General features: G+C 40.6%; 2 protein-coding genes across 2 annotated transcripts; one reads left to right on the forward strand and one right to left on the reverse strand.

Moving 5' to 3' along the window:
- Positions 1-229: 229 nt before the first annotated feature.
- Positions 230-8,369, reverse strand: map6d1 (MAP6 domain containing 1). Its single transcript, XM_010750902.3, has 3 exons — positions 6,778-8,369; positions 5,511-5,814; positions 230-948 (listed from the first exon to the last, which is right to left on the reverse strand). The coding sequence occupies exons 1-3, from the start codon at positions 7,323-7,325 to the stop codon at positions 871-873; spliced, it is 930 nt and encodes a 309-aa protein (XP_010749204.2). The 5' UTR covers positions 7,326-8,369; the 3' UTR covers positions 230-870.
- Positions 8,370-10,804: 2,435 nt separating this feature from the next.
- LOC104935103 (multidrug and toxin extrusion protein 1) lies at positions 10,805-17,545 on the forward strand. Its single transcript, XM_019262107.2, has 17 exons — positions 10,805-10,814; positions 11,187-11,269; positions 11,646-11,747; positions 12,141-12,209; positions 12,357-12,505; positions 13,234-13,276; positions 13,357-13,401; positions 13,490-13,587; positions 13,761-13,858; positions 13,999-14,180; positions 14,585-14,693; positions 15,327-15,402; positions 15,704-15,773; positions 15,852-15,984; positions 16,072-16,166; positions 17,003-17,066; positions 17,168-17,545. Exons 1-17 carry the CDS (start codon positions 10,805-10,807, stop codon positions 17,407-17,409), a joined length of 1,668 nt encoding a protein of 555 aa, XP_019117652.1. The 3' UTR covers positions 17,410-17,545.
- Positions 17,546-18,179: the final 634 nt, after the last annotated feature.

Here is an 18,179-nt window from a genome sequence, read left to right on the forward strand (position 1 = left end):
AACAACCCGCTTAACACATGAGCACTGAACATAAAGAGAAAACAAGCCAACCAAGAGAATAGTATCCAGTTATTCCCCTAATTACACTTTTCAGATTTTTAATTATCCGCCCTCACATTAGCTGACCGTTGGTATAAAAGCAGTTGATTGCTCCATTTATGCAAACCTATAAATGAATAATAACTGTGTGCTACCAAAGCTGACAAAAACAGCCAAATGACATCTGATAGAAAGTGCTAAGAACCTAATATTCTTTTATTATAATTTCACTTACATCATATATTTGCTCTTTTTCTTCAACAATAGATTTACAAAATAATAGACCAAACAGTACTTTCTCAAACTGGCAAACTAATTGAATACTGAGGAAATAAATAACATGTTTTCAAGCAGATTTCTAGCAACACCAAAAGGGGGAGGGGCAACATAGTACTCTTTAAGCATACACACCTAACGACCAATCGTGTCATTCATTGTTGGAGCAGACTCAACATTGTGTACGACAGAAGGACAAACCACGCGCACAAACACGCACAGAGCAGCCAGTTTCTTGTGCATCTATAACTGCAAAAACAAACAACAAAAAAAAAAAAGCTTATTTTAAAACTATTTTCTTACATGCATATTCGTTTCCATAGCAACAGGGGCAGGAAGGAGTGTAAAAGGGTGGTTGGGTATGGGAGTGGGGAGGCGTCTGTCTATCTATCTGTCTCCTCACGGGATACTGACACTGCAGCTCCACCGGGCTTCACAACAAATACATTCCCTTGCATAGATTCTTGTGTTGTGGAATGGACTGAAATCATTCCCCTGTTGATTCCTTAAAACTGAAACCGATCAAAGTGGAATGGTTGGAAATTGGCGCGGCTGTCAGATGTTGAAGACCCTCGATCCGCTTTGAAAGACAGCTGAAGGGTTCGGAGGGAACTTGGTCCTCACCAGATGTTCCTGAGACAAGGGAGAGAGAGAGAGAATAAGACAGGTTTAACAGGAGATTTTTAAGGTGATCACGCAGATAAAACCAGAGACGGCAGCAGCTGTGGGTCTCACACTTGGACCCGTGAAATGAAAGGAGACTGGTTGGGCTGAGCTGTCAAGAAGTATCAGGCCTGCTGTCAGCGCACTAACAGCCTGCGCTGTACTGCTGCCTCCTGCGTAGCTCTGCTCTGTTCTGCTGATGGCAGCTGTTCTCAAAGCCTGACCACAATCTATCTGGGCTGTGGCAAATAAATAAAAAGTCGCCCATATTCTATTCTGTCCAGCAATTATTGGATCTGTCAATGAAAATGGGGCCACACTATTGCAATTTACTTGCGTAGCTGTGGTGTGTGGCAGCTTTTTCATCAGAGAGCATAAGTCTTCGGAGAGATTGACGACCTGCTGTCCCAGCAGCACTTTGAATGTGGCTGCGCAGCGCTGTGGGTGGCGGGGAAGGCAGTACATGTTGTTCAGCAAGTCAGATTGGTGTCTGAGTGTATTCACCTCCTCCTCCTCCTCCCTCCCACACACACACACACACACACACACACACACACACACACACACACACACACACACACACTGGCTTTTATGCTCTGTGTAGCAGCCAGGTCTGCCTCTCTCCTAAATTAGATTGGTGCCAGAGAAGACTGCAACCCAGTGCAACATCGCACTTTAACAGATAATCCATCAAATGGTGCTCACTAACCCCTCCTCCACTCCTCTCTCATTCTCTATTACACACTGTATCTCATTTCTCTCTCTCTCTCTCCTCATCTTTCCCCCCCCATCATCTCTTTGCCTTCTCACTGCTCTTAATACAATCCTCTCCTCCCTGCCAGAGTCCTGCCAACTTGGCACAGGACTCTGCCTCTGTAGTCCTAGGCAGCGTGGGAAAAGGGAAGAGGTCCAAGGGAAAGAAAAGGTGAGAAGAAAAACTGGGAGAAAGCTCGGTTTAGGGGGTGTAGACGAAATGGGGAAGGAAAGAGACGAGTGGTTTTAAAAGAGTTCTTTGAGAAGAAGGGGGCACATTAATGGTTCTGTCGTTTATTCTATGTAATAAATTAATGCCAAATAACACAATAACTTTAAATCTTATGCTATTAAGTTGTTAGCTACATTAAATATGAATTATTCTAATTTAAAACAGTTGCTATTTGTAAATCCAAGTAACCCACAGCCATAGTTTATACAATGGTACTCAGGACATGTAAAAGCTTCCCCACTCCCTGCCAACATATATGTAGGAGCAAGACCACCGACTGAAAGAGACACAAAACAATTACAAATGGGCCCATTTTGTCTTTTGTAGTCATTTTCTCTCTCTTTGTGGTTGTTTTGTGTCTCTTTGTAGGTTTTTTTTGTGCCTCTTTGCGATTGTTAAGTATCTCTTCGCAATTGTTCGATTGATTTTCTAACAAAAAAATCTTAACAGTCCCTTCATACAAAGGATCTGGTTGAGGGACCGTGGGCCTGGAAGCAGTAGGCCTGCTCAATAATACATACGTTTGTAATCCATGTACTAAAGTGTGTATGCTTTGAGATGATTGACTTTGAATTCCTTGAATCCAGGACAATTTTATCCTATGGAAGACAATAAAGTAACCTGAACTGTGATTCTAATCAACCAACTATCACCGTCTGACTCCAGTAAAGGGGTCACCAGAGCACCTTCTCTGACCCCGCCTCTGGGTAAATGGAGAGAGACAAAGTAGGTGAAAGGAAAGCGGATTTTAGGTTGCATTGTTCCTGCAGACTTTCCATCTTCTTTCATGCAGTCTTGCATCTATGTCACTGGCATACGAAAACACAGCACTGTAATCCATTGTGTTCAGAAGTTAGGCAGGGTTGCCTGTGAGCTCTGAGAGCACAATCCTAGATCTCAGGGGAAGGAGCCGCTGCCTTTAAGCTGACTTTAAAACAACCAAGAATTTGTCATAACAAGACTTTCCTGCTGAGGTTTCCACTCTGCATGCTAAATGTATTCCCCATTCAGCGGTTTTGTCTTGCTCATCCCTGACCCACACTCCGGATTATACAGCCCCATCCTTGCAAATCTGTTTGCCTTGTGTTGCAGTTCCTACAGTATGCCTGATTCCTAGCACACACACACACACACACACACACACACACACACACACACATTGTGCTGAGAGATCAGGGCTGCACTCATTTTACAAGTGAGACAATCCAGGTTTCAGGTCTAACAGAGGTTCGTTCTACCATCTGACAGCTTGCTGGGATGTCTTAAATTAGGTTTGCGAGTTCAAGAAAGCGCGTCTCTCTCATTACGAAAAGCATCAGTTCAATTGCTCAATTGTCTGCTGTGTGTCATACAATTAGAGACATCTTTTATCTGCTGAGATGGATTTGATCTGCTATAGGTGGGGGAGCACACAATTTGACAGATTGATTTGAGCAATAATGAGAATTTCATGGCTGCCAAATTCCTTTATCACCAGGAGTAGATTGATTTTGATTTCAGCAGCTTATTTGGGACTTAACCATTAAATCTTTTTAATGAACAGATCTGCTCTGCTCCATGCTTTGTCTGCTGGTGATAACACAGTTTGGTGTAGTCATGAATTTTACAGTGAGATTGGCATCACAAACTGAGAATGCCCTCAAAGACAAATACCAGCAGAGTGCCACGGCCCAGTGTAATGCATACTGGAGTGGGATGTGTAATACTTGGTCAGACACCTCTGCAGGGGGCTGGTGAGTCAATAATGAGTTGGCAGTGAGTGGGCCAGCAGTGACCGAGGTGGATTATCTAAGATCAACTTGATTTAGTGCCAGACTGCTTTGGGTCGCACTGGCAGATTGTGGTATGACTGAAAAACTGCACCGTGTGTGTGTGTGTGTAATATCAACTGGAGTGTTCAGTCCCACAGCCGAACACACTGCCAGCTCCACATCCCTCCTTAATGTGCCGTGAACTCTCACTCCAACTGGGCCAGCGTTATTAATAGTCCACGTCCTGCCATTGACATCTTTCACTTCGACCTCCATCACCATCACACGGCACACTGAGGGACATAACGGCTTAATAGGGCAATCATTATTCAGAAAATTATGCAAATAACCAGAACACATGAATCACCTTTTGCTTAACCTCTAAAGTTGTGGGATTGAGGGCAAAAAAAAAAACGCAGGGCATGTAGAAATACTGAGCTCATAAGTGCAGGTCCATGCTCACCTTGTAAAATTTTACACCAAAAAATCAGACCAATTTTTAAAAATGTCTTTCTTCCCATTCATTTCAGTTATATCATCTGCAAACTGTATTTCCCAACAGGAACATCTACGTCCTCTGAAAACCAAAATTTTATCTCATCATGAGTTAAGAAAAACAGCCATATTTAAAGACGATGCATTTTTTAGAAGATAAAATGTTTGTTTTGGGGGTTTTTTATGTGTAAATTTAACCTAAGAAGTAGGAAAATTTCACATTTCCTTACAACAACGCTAAATTTGGAGATAAATGTTTTGATTCTGCATTGCCAGGATTAAACTCTGACGGTAGCTGCAACCCTACAACCACAGCTTTTCACACAAAAACATTTTCTAACCTTCTCACACATCTTTCATTGTGAGATTTATTAGAGCAACGGACAATCCCAGCCCAGCTCAGCGCCAGCTCTCTGCTGGCAGATGCTATCAAGAGGTGTGGGCAGGGGAAGAGGGATGGCACTAAACCTCTAGAGATTCCCAAAAAACTGTCTCGCATACTGTCACACAACAGCTGACCTGAGCAACAGCACAGCAGGGAGGGGCCGGAGGAAATATGTCCTTTCACCGAGTTTATCCCACGATAATCTGGAACAGCATGAGAAAATCCTCTCTGGGATGTTGCCCCTCAGGCAACAGGAAACCTTTTCAACCCACACCCCTTCCACAATATTCTGTAAGTATATTTTCTAGTTTTTTTTTCAGTAATACATACATACATACATATATATACACAGTATGTGTATAATAAAGGGCTTTTTTCTTCATTGCCTCAGGGCAACGTGGGCACTTTTCTGAGTAGTATTGTACCTAATGAAGGACTTGTAATGTGATGGGACAGTTTTGGTGCCCAATAAAACAATAAAATGACAAGAATGATGAAGTAATCAAGTTTTTTCAGGTCATCTTAGACTTTAATATATGTGTCTTCAACTTTGTTTTATTTTCTGCCCAAAATGGACCACAGTTTTACTTTTTTTTGTTCTCATCAAGCCTGCTCTATTCAGGTCAAAGTAATGAGTGTAGCACCAGCAGTGTTACCTAACACAGTACATGGCCTGTTTTAAACAGCTGGGTCACTTTGAGCTGCTTTGGGATAGAATGCTGTATCACTTTTCTGAGGCACTCCAACATCAACAGGCCACCAGGGAGATAAGTGAAGATGACTTTCATGCGCAGCCTGCTGCAATTTAAACCTGTAGCTCTTCCAATGAACTCTTTGAACCTACAGCACACTCACGTACGTTACTCCTCCAGGTGAATGCCTGACGCTGACAAACATCAGTACTGCCTGTGCTTACCTCTGCCTTGGTCGTTCCACTGGACTCGGTCTTCTCAGGCAGGATGCTCTGCTGGAGGATGGAGGGGCTTGGTGGGATGGGCTGGGGTACAGCAGCAGGTTGTATATTAGTGCTGGCAGACGGGATGACGTGCTCCCCCTGATGTAACCCTATGGACTTTTGGCCATCCGCACTGTAGGCTGCCTGGTAGCTGGTCTCACGTGGGACTTTGGTGGCCTCTGTCCCTGGGCTGGAGTACTGAGCTGGAGGATTTCTCCTCGCACTTTTGGCTGGTTTTGCCCCTGTCCACGGCCTGTACTCTTGCCTGGAGGAAGACAGATGCATCAGCGCACTGACCGGCCTCATGTGGATTTCACTCAGGACAGGCCAGGGGCAAGTTTCTAGGCTTGTTTTTGAAGTGATGCCTTGGATGTACTGTGGATGGTTTATGTTTATCACAATGTTGATGACTACTACTACCAGCAAAAACTAATTTAAAGGGATTCAGCCTTTGAAAACGCCTTCTGTGTTCTTGGGAGAGAGCTTCTAAAAATACCTGATGACGGCATTAGGGTTATCTTGGGACAACCTCAAACCTGGACGCAAAGTTTGGATATAAGGGAATACTGAGTTGTATTATTTGAGGTGTAGTTTCCAGTGTTTATGGAACTTGACTTGTAATCAAAAGTCCAGATATCTGAGCCTCTTCTGCATCAACCTGAACCATCCTTAACACCCAAATCACCAGAATACCACTTTATTTACTTTTACATTATGCTAATATCTCTACCTGGAGGTCTGGACTGCCCATAAGGTCAAAAAGTTCGATTTAATTGATCTTTTTCTCTATTTTTTGTGAAACTGGACTTCTTAAGGGCACTAAAATCTATTCACATCAATCAGTCTAAGAAAGGAACATCACTCTTTGGTTATAATTTATAGAAAACTGCATGATAGGAGATTTGTAAGTCAACATTTCTTCTCTTTGAAGGCTCACAAGGCAAACAGATTAAGAACCACATCCTCCCTGCACACATACCTAAAATAAAATATTCATATATTCTTCCTTATATGAGTATGATATGTGTAAGAGAATTATTAATGACCTCTATCTCCATGCAGGCTTTCTGGGTCTTATCTTATCTGGAAGCCAATGAACTATTAATAAAACACATCTAATTAAGCGTCAAAGCAGGAATCATCAGCACATCACCACTCCTCCTGACTGCTCCAGTGGTCAGATGGGGTGGACAGCGACAGGTGCTGAAACGTGTGTGACATGTCTCACCTGTAGGAGCTGGTCTTTCTCTCCTCCATCCCCTGCTGCTCCCCCCACCTTTGCCCCCTGCCCCGCTCCTCTCTCTCCCCCCGGCTCTCTCCGGGTTGTGCCTGGTTGTGGTAACTGTTCACCGGGCTGTCCAAAACACTGTCCGCCCTGCTTCCCCCGTTACTAATCCAAGGGAAATTCTCCTTCCTGGGAATGGGCCACGGTTTGAAATCCTGCTTGTACTGCGTAACGCTGGGGAAAGGCACTCCGGGCGGGTGGTAGTCCTCCCGGGGCTTATAACGGGGCTCCTTCCGTGCCCTGAAAGATCCTCGGGTCCCCGGGCCATCTGTGTGCGTCTGAGGGGAGCCGGCGATACGCGGGTCCGGGGTTGAGTAGTCATTCCCAGGTGCGCGCTCCGAGGCTGAGACCTGTTTGGTGACGGACCGCACCTCCTGCTCGGCGATGTCCGAGTAGTTCTGGATGGTGAGCGGGACGGAGAGGTCCGATTTGTCGAACTGGTTCCAAAAGCGAGCCAGGCAACACACTCTGCTGATGCACGGCCAAGCCATACCCCCCTCTTCCTCTGAAACTGTTTGACTTGTGGAGGAGAGAAGAAGACGGAGAATGAAGAGAAAGAGAAGAAAAACAAAACAAAGAAAAAGAACAGTAAAAGGATCAAAGGTTACATTCAGACAAAGTAGCGCCCTCCCTCCGCTTCTGTTTGTGGGGAACTGAGAAAACACAGTGTCCAAGAGTCCATGTCAGCAGCAGAGGAGCACCAGCAGAGATGAACCGGTCTGTCGGGGACCGTCATTGAATATTCCTCTCACGTGGTCTGTTATAGTGCCTCCACTATGCAGAGGAATCTGAGGCAAATGATTCTCCGCATCTCCTGAGCGTCCGCATTGATCTCATGCGATTGAAAAATCAAAGAAACGTTGCAAGTGCATGCGCAAGTACAAGCTTCACCCGGAGATCTTTTACGGCTCCTCCACTTGCCATCCCTGATACTGTTGTTCCTTAACTGTTGCCAGTATGCTGATGGTGATGGTTACATAATTATGATGCAGTGTATTCAGATGTTGCTTGGTAGAGAAGTATGTTCAACTTAGACTGTATTTTTTTTTTTTTTTTTACAACTTTTATTTATTTTTTGCCATGTGTTGCATCAACCTGAGGTCACCCTGGATGTAAGACACCTTGATATGGCACAGTAGAAAGAGTACAGGTGTAATAAATAATAAAGTGATGAGTGATGGCTACATCCCATTTAGCTTCTTCAGTTTCACCACGTGGGCTCTGTGGGTTTGCTGATTGTAGGGCCCATGTTCATGATCCCTCATGCAGGTTAGCCCATTGTGCAATATTTTGTAAAACACCAGTCACTTTAACCTGTCTCTAGTCACTTTACTCTTGTTTACACTTTGTTTAAATCAACACACTGTCATATATAGTCTGCCATGTCTATTTACAGTGACACTTCAGTACCTGTATTAGAACACACTATGTATTTTTATTCAGATTGTCTATATTGTTCTTTTTTATCTAAAATGTTATAGTGTAGTATTGTATGTTACTCTTAAGTTTATTTTTATTCTTACTTGTAGTATTGTTACACTGTTTTAGTGCTCTTAATGCTGAGCTGACCAGTTCCTTGTCCAACATATTTCATTGTATTGTTGACCCTGTGTAAACTTAAATATGACAAATAAACCCAAAACTTGAAACTTGGTGCTCAGTGTATTGTTACATTTCGAGACCCCATATGGGTTTTCTGAAGTTTAAAGACTTTTTAGACACAGAGTTTTTGCTTCTGTGCTTCTGTCCTCTCTAGAAAACAAGGCTCCATTTTTTGTTGTTAAAAACAGATTTAAATCATGTTTAGTGCTGAAACAGAAGTGTAACCCTCTTGTAACACAAGAAATGACTCGTAACTTTGACAGCACAGTGTTGACGGGTCATAGACAGATGGACTGTTTTGAAGGCCCGGACAAATGATCTATTTGGCTGTTGAGGTTTGAGCACTTATTCATTTCCTCCTGTGGCTCCAAGTGTCTGTTGATTCACACATACTTTGGCTTACCACAGTTAGTCCTTCTGGACACACCGTTATCAGCATCAACCAGACAAAGAAGTGGCCTAAAGAAAGAGAGAGAAAATTAAAATGAATGGACTCTGAAATTGAGCACAATGTATTTTACCACACTGACCAAATCATCCTCAATATGCATATCTTTTAAAAGCAAGTGGAGTCTTTACTTTCAAGTGGTATTACAAATGGATCAAGAGACTTTGAAGTGCTCTGGTTCTTGTGAGATAACCGATTATTTGTCCATAATGGTGGATTGGCAATAAAAGAGAGACTGCAGATGAGAAAAAGTTCTTACTGGCCATGTTTATGTAGAGAATTACAGTTGGTTGCAGTTCATCAAGTGTGAAATGACTTAATATGCATTAAGTTGACAGAATGGCACTTGATGCAGCGAAGGCAGGAGAACTTCCCTCTGTGAACTGTTCACTGAGAAGGAGGAGAGATTAGTCTTTCCCGGGGAGTCAGCAGAGCAGTGTCAGAGCCACTTAGGTTGGTTTAAGACAGAAAAAGCAACTCTCATCGATGAAGATGAACGGGCGCTTAAAGCACATAAATCATCTTAACTGTTCAGGATCTCTCTCTGTGCTTCTCCATACTTTCAGTGATAGATGGTGCAGGTTTTGTAGTGATTGTCAATGTGAGCCAGAAACATTTGCTGCGGACAACTTTTCAGGATGACCACTGTTATCAGTGATAGTGGCTAATAAACATTACCCAGGAAGTCAATTTTTTGGAAACTAGAAGTGTGATACTACCATCTGCAGGAGGAAACATGGCATTGCACTGTAAAGTGAATGTTGTTATTTGTACATGAAATATGTGTAGGCTATATTTCTTATGCATCATGTCCAAAAAGATAGATGTACAGTATATAAGATGTTTTACTAACAAAGTCCTGCATTCAACACTAGATAGAAGCACAGAAGTATTTACAGCAAAATGTACTTAAAGTCAAAAAAGTAAAAGTAATAATTATGCAGAGAAATAGGCCCTGTGTCGATTAGCTCAGTTGGTAGAGCATCCACCCTATTTACGAAGCCTTGCCACAGTGGCCCAGGGTTCAAATCCGACCTGCAGCTCTTCAGCTGACTCTATCAAAAATAAAGCTTGAAAAAAGAAATAGACACTGTGACTTAGGCATCAATGTGAAATATTTTACTGTCGCAGCTGGTCAAGTCATGGTCCATACATCTGAAAAGTTTAGAGAGGAAATACATCTTTGTTAAAACTGCTAACAACTTATAGACATCTAAAACGTGACGAAGGACCCGCTTCAGACATATCTTTTCTCTATGTGGCCACAAGCAGTGATGAATTGACTATAGATCTGCATTGAGAAGACAATATGTTGAATGCCCTTCAAAATAGTGAGTCAGTGTCACACAACGACCTGTGCCAGGCCCATTTATACTACAGTTTCCCATTAGCTAACAGCTGATTTATTTTAGACACCAGATTAATGGAAAGAACACTACAGAGAATTACACAGAGTCAGCTTCTATGAAATTAGTGTGCCAGTGTGTACTGGTGAAGACAGACACAGAACATGTTTGAACAAATAAAGTGAAACACTTTTATACAGAAAACAGCTGTGATCTCACATTATGTAAATGGATAGGGAACAATAGGTGAGGGAAGGTCAAGTAAGGGGTAGGTATCAATGTAAATGACATAGAAACCTGGAAGCTGAGCCAAACAAATAAAAGGGCAGAAGTCAGGAAGAACACACAGAGAGTTTCAAGGACTGTCTTGACTCCATAAAAGACTCAGCTATAATTATGTTTCCAATAACCACACAATGCTAATTTCTGTTTCCTTATCATGGAAAGACATACTCTTAATAATGCTAGAATAAGATTTTACCCTCCATCCCCAATAATATTCTACTGCCCCCATTATCAAATCAATAACCCCCAAACTCAATAATATCAGCATAAATAGCACCTCAAACAGAGAATGCATTTAGGTGAGAGGCTTTGGACATTGAGGTATAACATAAGGAGTGTGTTGTCCTATGTGTAGGCCTGTCAATTAACGTATTTGATTTGAATTATCTGAATTCTAAATATGCTGCTGTAAAAGTTTTGCACTGCTGCAGCAGTGGGAGGAGAGCAGAACTGGCTGTCCCACCTTTCAGGTAGATGAGAATGATATCACTAAGACTAAGACTCATCCGGAGGAAGCATTAAAGTTGAGCTGAGTGGCAAAAGAGAGATTTCACCTGCTCAGTCATTAATCCTAGATATGAAAAGTTTACGATCAGAATTTGTCTATAGAATAAACAGTCAAAGTGAAGAGGATCATGTGCCTGCTGATACTTTACATACTTACTGTACAGATTGTATGAAATCCATTAAGGACTGGCTCCCGGTGGACTACAAAAATGAAATAATTCAACTTTTCAAAATTGCAGGACCTGTGGTAAGTATTATACTCAACACAAACATGAAAATGTGTCCCTTAAAAAAACATACAATTGATTTGTTTTAGTTTTATTATTTTATTTATTTATTTATTTTTGTGAGTTAGTTTGGTTTACTTTCCACATTAGCAAAACAAACCACCTCTAAATTTTGGATGCATTCCTAGACTGCCCATGAGAATATTACACAGCATATAGTTTCTTTGTAGATCATGCTTAATGGCTCTCTATTCAGTCAAAGGAGACATGTTTGAACTCTGAACAAACATCCTGGTTTCATGAATTTGCTTGAACAATCATAACCTTATAAACAGATGAAGTATTTAGCAACAACAAATCTGCGATCTGTGAATTTGTTTTTTTCTTGTATTTCAGTTCATTTCACACCTGATGATCTTTCTCATCGGGTTTGTAAGTGTGATGTTCTGTGGTCATCTGGGGGAAACTGAGCTTGCGGGTGTTACATTGGCAATCTCGGTGAGAAAACACGACTTTTTTTGCCTTTTTCACTCACTCTTTTCCATTATAATATTAGATTATTATTCATGCAGTAACATGTAAGCTGCTTTTTATTGTTGTAGCTGGCTGCAGTAGATCTAATTTTACACAGTCTATACAGTTGAGTTATTTAATTCACTGTATAACAATGTATTGTACCTAATATTCTTGGGTTTTTAAAGTCCTTATTGGAAAAGTAACTACTAACTACAGGTACCTAAAAATGCAGTGGAGTAAAAACATATTATATATACGCAATTCTTAAGTACAGTACTTAAGTAAATCTACTTTCCACTACTGCTATACATACATATATACCTCATTAATCAGATTAATTAATTATTTTTTTATTTGTGTATATTTTGGATGCAGGTTATTAATGTGACTGGTATTTCAGTTGCTGCTGGTTTGGCATCAGCCTGTGATACACTCATATCCCAGGTACAATGGTCAGAGCTCATTTTTCGATCCAAAGCCCTACCCGTTATTGTTCTGTCTTTTTGTATATTGATACAAGATATTCTCTCTCACTTTGATAGTTCTTTTCTTACAGTATTCATGTGCCCATCTGTTTTCTTTTTTGTCTAGACTTATGGGAGTGGAAACCTAGATCGTGTGGGTGTCATTCTCCAAAGAGGTGTTTTGATTCTGCTCCTTGCTTGCTTCCCCTGCTGGGCTATCCTCATAAACACAGAGCCCATCCTACTCGCTGTCAAACAAAGCCCAGAGGTCGCACGGTCAGCGTTCATTCACCAACAAAAAACATGCATACACTACCTGTCCAACACCAGTGAATAACACGATGACAGGGCCAAATTAACATTCTAGGGAGCCGAAGATGTATCCTGTCCCCTGATTATTCCCAGCCAATAATGTACTACAATATATGCACATTCACAATAAAGAAGAAAAGAGAAATAATGATCCTTAATAATATCCTTAATGGAGCCGCTCATGGCTGGTGAACTAGCTAACTTCTTCTGTCTGCTGTTTATTATTTATGTTGGTTTTAGTGGCATGGCAACTCTGAAGTTAGTGGCAAATAGCAACATTCATTTTTCACGAGTTTCAGTGCAACAACTTGTCAAGTTTTTAAAGGGAGTACATAACAGAAATGTTTATCTGGGGTTACCTAACTCTAACTAGTATAAACTATTGGCCATACTGTAAATGTCTGAGTGTACTGAATCGATCAAGTTGTGGGATTTGTAAAAGGAGGAATGCACTATTTATTTATTCATTTTTTAAAGTTACATAGTCGAGCTTTAAGGCCATTGTCATTTTACTGCCACACAGTTAACCTGGTGCCTTCAGGCTCCCCATGGATCTGGGGCACTGGGGTAGTTGACTGATTTGCTCTAGTTGTTACATTACCATGCATTGTGCGTATTATTATTATTTTTTATAGAATAATTTGATCCAGTTTTACATATAATACACACTTCCGTATGTTTTCTGTACGCAGACTTTCCCAGCTGTATGTGAATATCTTCATGCCTGCTTTGCCAGTGAGTTCAGTCTCCACTAAGACACAATATCCCCGTCCCTTTTTAGTTTTATTTACTCATATCCACTGTCCTGTCTGTAGGCTGCTTTCATGTACCAGCTGCAGGGAAGGTATCTGCAGAACCAGGTACAGTGCACATCTACAGAAACACAATGACTGCTGAAGAACTGGTATTAAGGTAAACACTGAGTCGGTGTTGTGTTTGATCTGGCAGGGTATAATCTGGCCTCAGGTGATTACTGGAGTAATTGGAAATGTTCTTAATGTAGCTGTCAACTGCATCCTCCTCTATGTGCTGGATCTGGGTATTGTGTAAGTGTACACGCCAACATAAAAAAACACCAATCTAATACTGTTATATATACTACTTGTACTTTGTAATGAGTTACTGTGCAACAGACCAAGCAAACTAGTGTATATACAGTATATCAGCCTTTCATTAACGGTCTGTTCTTTATAACTGTTGTAAATGATTTTGACTACAGTGGATCTGCAGCAGCAAACACCATCTCACAGTTATCTTTGACTCTGATCTTGTACATTTATACCCGCTGGAGGGGTTTACACAAGGAGACATGGTCCGGTGAGTTTTCCCTTTTTGAGAAATGTTGACTGCTAATAGGATTTATTTCTAATCCTGATAGCAGAACATTTCAGCATATGACCTTTGGGAAATGGAAGCTCAATACAAAATTTGTTAACTTGTGACACTCTGGTCCTTAGGTTGGTCACTGGACTGTCTGCAGGAATGGGGCCTGTTCACCCAGGTGGCCATCCCCAGCATGCTCATGCTCTGTCTTGAGTGGTGGACTTTTGAAATTGGAGGATTCTTGGCTGGTGTGATCAGTAAGGTTGAGCTGGGAGCTCAGTCAGTTGTTTATCAGATGGTCACCATTGCGTTCACGGTAATTCTGGTACTGGTTGTTCTTGATGTAATTAGACCTGTAAATTGTTTCAGTAGTTTTATTCTGTGCTGATAAGTGTTCATGATATTTCAGATATTTCCCATTTTTTCTTTGATTTCTAAACCATGTTAGAAGATCTTGACCAGATGTTATAGACATTTATCCATGATGCTAAAAATGAGACTTTAATACAATAAATATACAATGTAAAAGACAATGGATCATTTGACAACAGTCCAATTGTGTATATAAACTTTTCAATATTATCATTAAGACTACATAATTCACCTTCACTACTTTTGAAGTTGGTTCAGAGGTGTGTATAAAGACTGTACACACTTAGAATGCACTCTTTGAAATGACACACAATATGTATATTTTTTATCTCTTTCTACATCCCACAGTTCCCAATGGGACTTGGGGCAGCTGCAAGTGTGCGGGTTGGGAATGCTCTTGGTGCTGGGAATGCTGAACAGGCCTTAACATCTGGAAAGATCTCCATCATCTGTGTTTGTAAGAAACGGGTTGGGCTTAAACAAAATATACGTGTATTAAAGGGACACTCCACTGATATTAAACATGAAGACCAGTTAACTCGTCTTGAGAACTATTACTGAGATGTAAAAATAGTTGCAACACGTCTTCTGTGGCTCTGCAGAGAGTCTGGAAAAGACGCTACTGAAATGCACCAAAGCTAGAATTTAGCCAATTTTTTGGACAAAAATGATGCAGTGAAGAAAATCATAAGTGTGAATGCCTAGAAGGAGGAGCCTTCAACCAGATGACCCAGAGGGTTTGGTTTGGTCCCACCCATTACCTGCACCAGCCACATCAGATACTGCAGCATATCAACTTACCCTGTAACCCATAATCACAGTGACATGGCATTTTCAAAGTTAAAAGTTCACCAGAATTATTCCAACAATAAATCGCTGAATCATGCCTCTTTTGGCACCTAAGCTAACTGTAGCTTCTCCTATGCACTTGCAAAGGGATGGGTAAGCAGAGGACTGTTAAGTTGGATGTACTGTGCATCCACCAGGTACCACTAAGTCTTACACACTGGACCTTTAATGTTTGTAAATCTTTGTTTTTTAAAAATACATTACCCAGATTTGCTCAGAGCTGACATTTGTGTTCTTTCAGTGGCAGTCTCATGCTGCGTTGGAATTTTTCTTGCATTAACTAAGGATGTGATTGGTTACATCTTTACAACAGAGAAGTAAGTATGGACTACTACAGTGTATTCTTGTGATCATAAAATTATTTTCCATCTATCTAATGTGGGGATTGAGTCTGTGTCAGATGATAGGGATGATAGTGTTGATTGTTGTTTTCAGTTATAAAAGTTGCCAAGAAAAAATAAAATAAAAGCCTTTGCCAGTTGCTGAAAAAGATCCTACTACTAGAACCATGGCCACATGAAGATAGTGCACTATTCTTAACATTACAAAAGCTCAAAAACTATTTGCACAAATTATGCATTTCTCCTCCTAATATCAATCTTTGTTTACATCTTTTAGAGAAATTGTTCAGCGGGTTGCTGATGCTATGATCATATATGCCTTCTTCTATCCTGCAGATGCCATGGCGGTAAGGGAGTAATGTAAAGAAATGATCATTATGTCAACACTAAGCACAGAACCTTAGAGTTGTATTTGTTTTGTGTAGGGTGTTACAGGGGGAATTATACGTGGAACGGGGAAACCAAGGATTGGGGCTATCTGTAACGTGGTGGGTTATTACTGCATTGGCATTCCTATTGGACTGTCCCTGATGTTTACTGCCAAAATGGGCATCGTTGGTGAGATTAAAGGAGATACTGACACTGATATGTGACTTTAAAGTCTTGTTTGAAGCATGTTTAAGTGATTTTTCTTCTCTGTTACAGGACTGTCGTTGGGGCTTCTTGTTTGTGTCACTCTGCAGTCTACATTCTTTAGCATTGTCTTGTGGAAACTAAATTGGAGAAACGCAGCTGAAGAAGTGAGTGACCACATGTTAAAACTGAATTAAAAATGCTGCATAAGAGGGAAGTTCAGGGTTTTATTACCATTTAACTGAGAGTGCAACCTAAAGAACAATTTGGAACTACTTGTGGAAGCTTACGTCACTTTAAAAATGCTCAGAATATTTTTTTAGACTAATATTTAGTTAAATAATCCATCACTGGGGTGACTGGAAGTGTTTTAAGTAGAACAGAACTGAATTTATCAGAGCGAAACCACCTATTTTACACATTAGGTTTCGTTTTCTTGTCATGAGGAGTTCTATTCAGCATGTAAAAAACAGTTGCATAATGTCTCCTGAGGCTCTGCAGGGAGCTTTTTTAAAGCCTGGCAAAATAACCTAATGTGTCTTTGGAGTTATCACAGCTCAGGCTTGGCCCTACCATAAAGCTTGCATAACAAAATGAATGTGTGAGGTTTGAAAAACATTACCATGATGCACTGTGGGAAATTTCGGGTTGAGAAATACTCTAGATGAAAAAGTAACTAAGTGAGTTATGTTTAAGTGGTTTGCAGTCAGTTAGTTAAGTAAGTAATTAAGTAAAAAATATTCTGTAGAGAAAATTAGGCCAAAACCAGCAGAACCACCTGTGTGAGTAACCTGTCTACACACTCCCTGGTCTTTTCTGCCCCCTACAGTCAAAAGTAGGAATTACACTGAACAACAATTTATGTAATAATTCATATGATCTTGTAATCTCATTTAAAAAAAGGTAACTGCAGTAATTTCAGTATAATAGTCCATGTTTGTGTGTATATGAACAATATGTATGTAATGTATTACAAACAGCTGTCATAACTGTGCATGAGCAGGCAATGGTGAGAGCAGGAGTCCTGACCACAGAAAACAAAGAAGTACTGGCAATGGAAACAAAGGGTAAATAAATGCTCACATCACGTTAACTTTTCATTGCATGTCCTCCAGAAACATGTCTGTGCACAGTATACACAACTAACCTGTCTCCACTCTCTGATTAGAACATGCCTGTTCAGAGTCCCAGATCAGCGTAATTTCATCTAGCATCCTGAACCATGAGGCGTGGACCACAGACCTGCAGGTGCTCTGTCCGGGCCGTGATCAGAAAGCTGATACAGCAGTACCACGGCCTCTGTTGGTCAGGCAGCTGGTCTTACGTCGTGGCCTGACTGTGCTGGTCATGGTGCTCATCCTGATAGTTGGAATACTAACCCGCAAAATGCTTCTCAGATGGCTGAAGTGACCAAGACTATACTGACTGCTGGCTGTCTCACAATTGTGTGGTTACATATGGTGCTTTTTCAGATTCAACAAAGCTTTTTTTGTTGTTGTTATTTTTTTGTTTCTTTATTTTCCTTAAAAAAGTCCAGAGTGTAACTTTTAGGGGGATCTTTTGTCAAATATAAAAATAAAAAACATCAATTGCTCTGGATATTCCCTCTTGTGTTTTTTTGTTGTTGTTTTTTTGCAAGTTTCATGGACACCACAGGTTCTCCTGCACACTTGGAAGAGAAGGTTGAGATGAGGGGTATTCACATGGTTGCAGTCTGCGGTCTAACCACTAAATCCTAAACGCTGGACCTTTAAAAGCCCCCTTAATATAAATTACTTGGATGAAAATAAAATAGTATTTTTTAAATGAATTACTGATTTAAAATTTAAAATAAATATGAATGTGTCTAATATGAAGTTTTTAAACTGACAGACAGTCCAAAACCAAAAGATGTACATACAAAGCAGAGGAAAACAGCAAATCCTACAACTAGAGAATCTGGTAACGTACAAATACTTAATTGTCTTTACCTGTAACTGCATTTTTTCTTAAGAAATGGTTGGTGCGAGCAAATGGTTGGCAGCCCTAACACAATTTCCCTTCAGGGATTAATAAAGTATATCTAATCTAAAGTATATCTAATCTAATCTAATTATCAGAATTATTGTCAATAAAAACATTTTTTATATCAATTAAGTACAGCATGGTAACCTAAACAAAAAAGTTCCCTTGTTCTCTGA

This window comes from Larimichthys crocea, chromosome XII (assembly GCF_000972845.2).
Source record: "Larimichthys crocea isolate SSNF chromosome XII, L_crocea_2.0, whole genome shotgun sequence".
Classification (NCBI taxonomy): domain Eukaryota; kingdom Metazoa; phylum Chordata; class Actinopteri; family Sciaenidae; genus Larimichthys; species Larimichthys crocea.

Bases quoted from the DNA above. Each gene is read 5' to 3' on its own strand.
- map6d1 (XM_010750902.3), bottom strand. From the start codon at position 7,325: ATGGCTTGGCCGTGCATCAGCAGAGTGTGTTGCCTGGCTCGCTTTTGG. The intron at 5,815-6,777 runs GTGAGACATGTC...GTCTTCCTCCAG, and splicing joins AGAAAGACCAGCTCCTACAG to GCAAGAGTACAGGCCGTGGA. The intron at 949-5,510 runs GTAAGCACAGGC...CCCTTGTCTCAG, and splicing joins GTGGAACGACCAAGGCAGAG to GAACATCTGGTGAGGACCAA.
- LOC104935103 (XM_019262107.2), top strand. The intron at 11,270-11,645 runs GTAAGTATTATA...CTTGTATTTCAG, and splicing joins TCAAAATTGCAGGACCTGTG to TTCATTTCACACCTGATGAT. The intron at 12,506-13,233 runs GTCAGCGTTCAT...TTCTGTACGCAG, and splicing joins CAAAGCCCAGAGGTCGCACG to ACTTTCCCAGCTGTATGTGA.